At 52.9% G+C, this 1,982-nt stretch overlaps 1 protein-coding gene across 1 annotated transcript in view; it reads left to right on the forward strand.

Annotated features, from left to right (window-relative positions):
- The first annotated feature begins 1,479 nt into the window (after positions 1-1,479).
- LECT1 (leukocyte cell derived chemotaxin 1) overlaps positions 1,480-1,982 on the forward strand; it is a 22,873-nt gene continuing 22,370 nt past the window's right edge. The window contains exon 1 of the mRNA XM_014966267.1: positions 1,480-1,577. Coding sequence (XP_014821753.1) covers positions 1,506-1,577 — 72 coding nt within the window. The 5' untranslated portion in view covers positions 1,480-1,505. The remainder of the gene's footprint in view (positions 1,578-1,982) is intronic.

The raw sequence follows: 1,982 nt of genomic DNA on the forward strand, positions 1-1,982 counted from the left end.
TTCTCAGTGCAGATTAGGAGCTGACCTGCTGGAAAGCAGCTCTCCAGAGGAGAGTCCTGGTGGACAACAAGTTGACCATGAGGCAGCAACGTGTACTTGTGCCCAAGAAGGCCAATGGTCTCCTGGGGTGCATTCAAAAGATTGTGGCCAGCAGGTCAAGGGAGGTCATCCTCCCTCTCTGCTCTGCCCTGGTGAGCCCACGTCTGAAGTACTGTGAAGTTCTGGGCTCCCCAGTTCAAGAAAGACAAGGAACTACTGGAGAGAGTCCAGGAGAGGGCTACAAAGATGATCAAGGGAATGAAGTACCTCTCTAATGAGGAAAGGCTGAGGGACCTGGGTCTGTTTAGCCTGGAGAAGACTGAGAAAGGATTTCATCAGTGCTGCCCCCCTCCAGTACCATTGCCTGTCTGGGTAGCTTGGGCTAGGCCACTGAGCGGGCAGGGCAAGGAACAACCCAGATGTCCCTCCTTCATGCTCTTTTTGCAGTTGGCATTTTTCTCCTTTCATAGAATCATATGGGGTTGGAAGGGACCTCTGGAGATCATCAAGTCAAACTCCCGACCAGAGCGGGTCTACCTAGAGCAGGTTGTACAGGATCTTGTCCAGGCGGGTTTTGAATGTCTCCAGAGAAGAAGACTCCACCACCTCTTTGTGCTCTACCACTCTCACAGTAGAGAAGTTCCTCCTCATGTTTAGGTGGAACTTCTTATACTCAAGTTTGTGCCCATTTCCTCTTGTCCTATCACTGGGCACCACTGAGAAAGACTGCTACCAGACTTAAAAGGATGCTCTGCTCCGTGTCTGACACTGTCAGCCCCAAAGGGGTCCAGCGCTGTTTATTTTCCGGCATCTGAGAGTGGACACACAGACACGTGTATGTGCAGGTGTGTACAGGCAGGGGGTCCACATGGTGTATGAAGGAAACACAGATGCAGACAGACACACAGACAGGCAAACAGAGCCAGTTGTAGCCCTGAAAAGCTTCCCATGGACAATATTAGAAGGAGCAAACAGATGAACACTGGTTCCAACCCAAATTTCCTATGAACCTACTACACTTCAGATGCTCAAAAAAACCACCCAGCTGAGCGTGATGATAACAGGAATCACAGAATGGTCAGAATTGGAAGGGACCTTAAAGATCATTGAGTTCCATCCCCCCTGCCATGGGCAGGGACACCTCCCACTAGAGCAGGTTGCTCAAAGCCCCATCCAGCTGGTCTTGAACACTTCCAGGGATGGGGCATCCACAGCTTCTCTGGACAGCCTGTTCCAGTGTCTCACCACCCTCACAGGAAAGAATTTCTTTCTGGTATCTAATCTAAGTCTCTCCTCTTCCAGTTTAAAACCATTACCCCTTGTCCTGTCACTACAGGGAAGAAATCCCACAGATTTAGAGGTCAGGTTGCACAGTATCCATGGCCTCTCTCACGGAAAAGATGAAATTACCCCCACCCCCCGCATGTTTTGCCCAGGCCGGGGCAGCTCTCCCTCCCGCGGCAGCCATGGCAGAGGGCTCCGAGAAGGTGCCCATCGCCCGAGCGGGGCCCGAGGATGTGGAGCAGTGCTTGCCCCCCGTGAGTGCTGCCCTGCCTGACGGGACGAGACGGGATAGCATGGGGAAGAAATCCCACAGATTTAGAGGTCAGGTTGCACAGTATCCATGGCCTCTCTCACGGAAAAGATGAAATTACCCCCACCCCCCGCATGTTTTGCCCCCACTGATCGCACAGGGGGGGTTTTGCAGAGCAGTCACCGAGCAGCAGCTCGTCAGCCCCAGCGCCCTCCAATTCCTGCAGCAAGTGTAAAAAAATAAAGCACTTAAAAGTCCTGTTTCTATTTTAAAAGCTGCTTTTTACGACAGCCGCCTGTCTGTTGGGGCAATTCTCTCCCCAGCGGCATGGGGGGGTGGGGGGGGTATCTCCTACACCCTCCTAACTTGCCCATCCCCAAAACTGGAGACAAGCCCCGGGGTGGGGGGG

Source organism: Calidris pugnax, unplaced genomic scaffold (genome assembly GCF_001431845.1).
Source record: "Calidris pugnax isolate Ruff unplaced genomic scaffold, ASM143184v1 scaffold20, whole genome shotgun sequence".
NCBI classification, from domain to species: domain Eukaryota; kingdom Metazoa; phylum Chordata; class Aves; order Charadriiformes; family Scolopacidae; genus Calidris; species Calidris pugnax.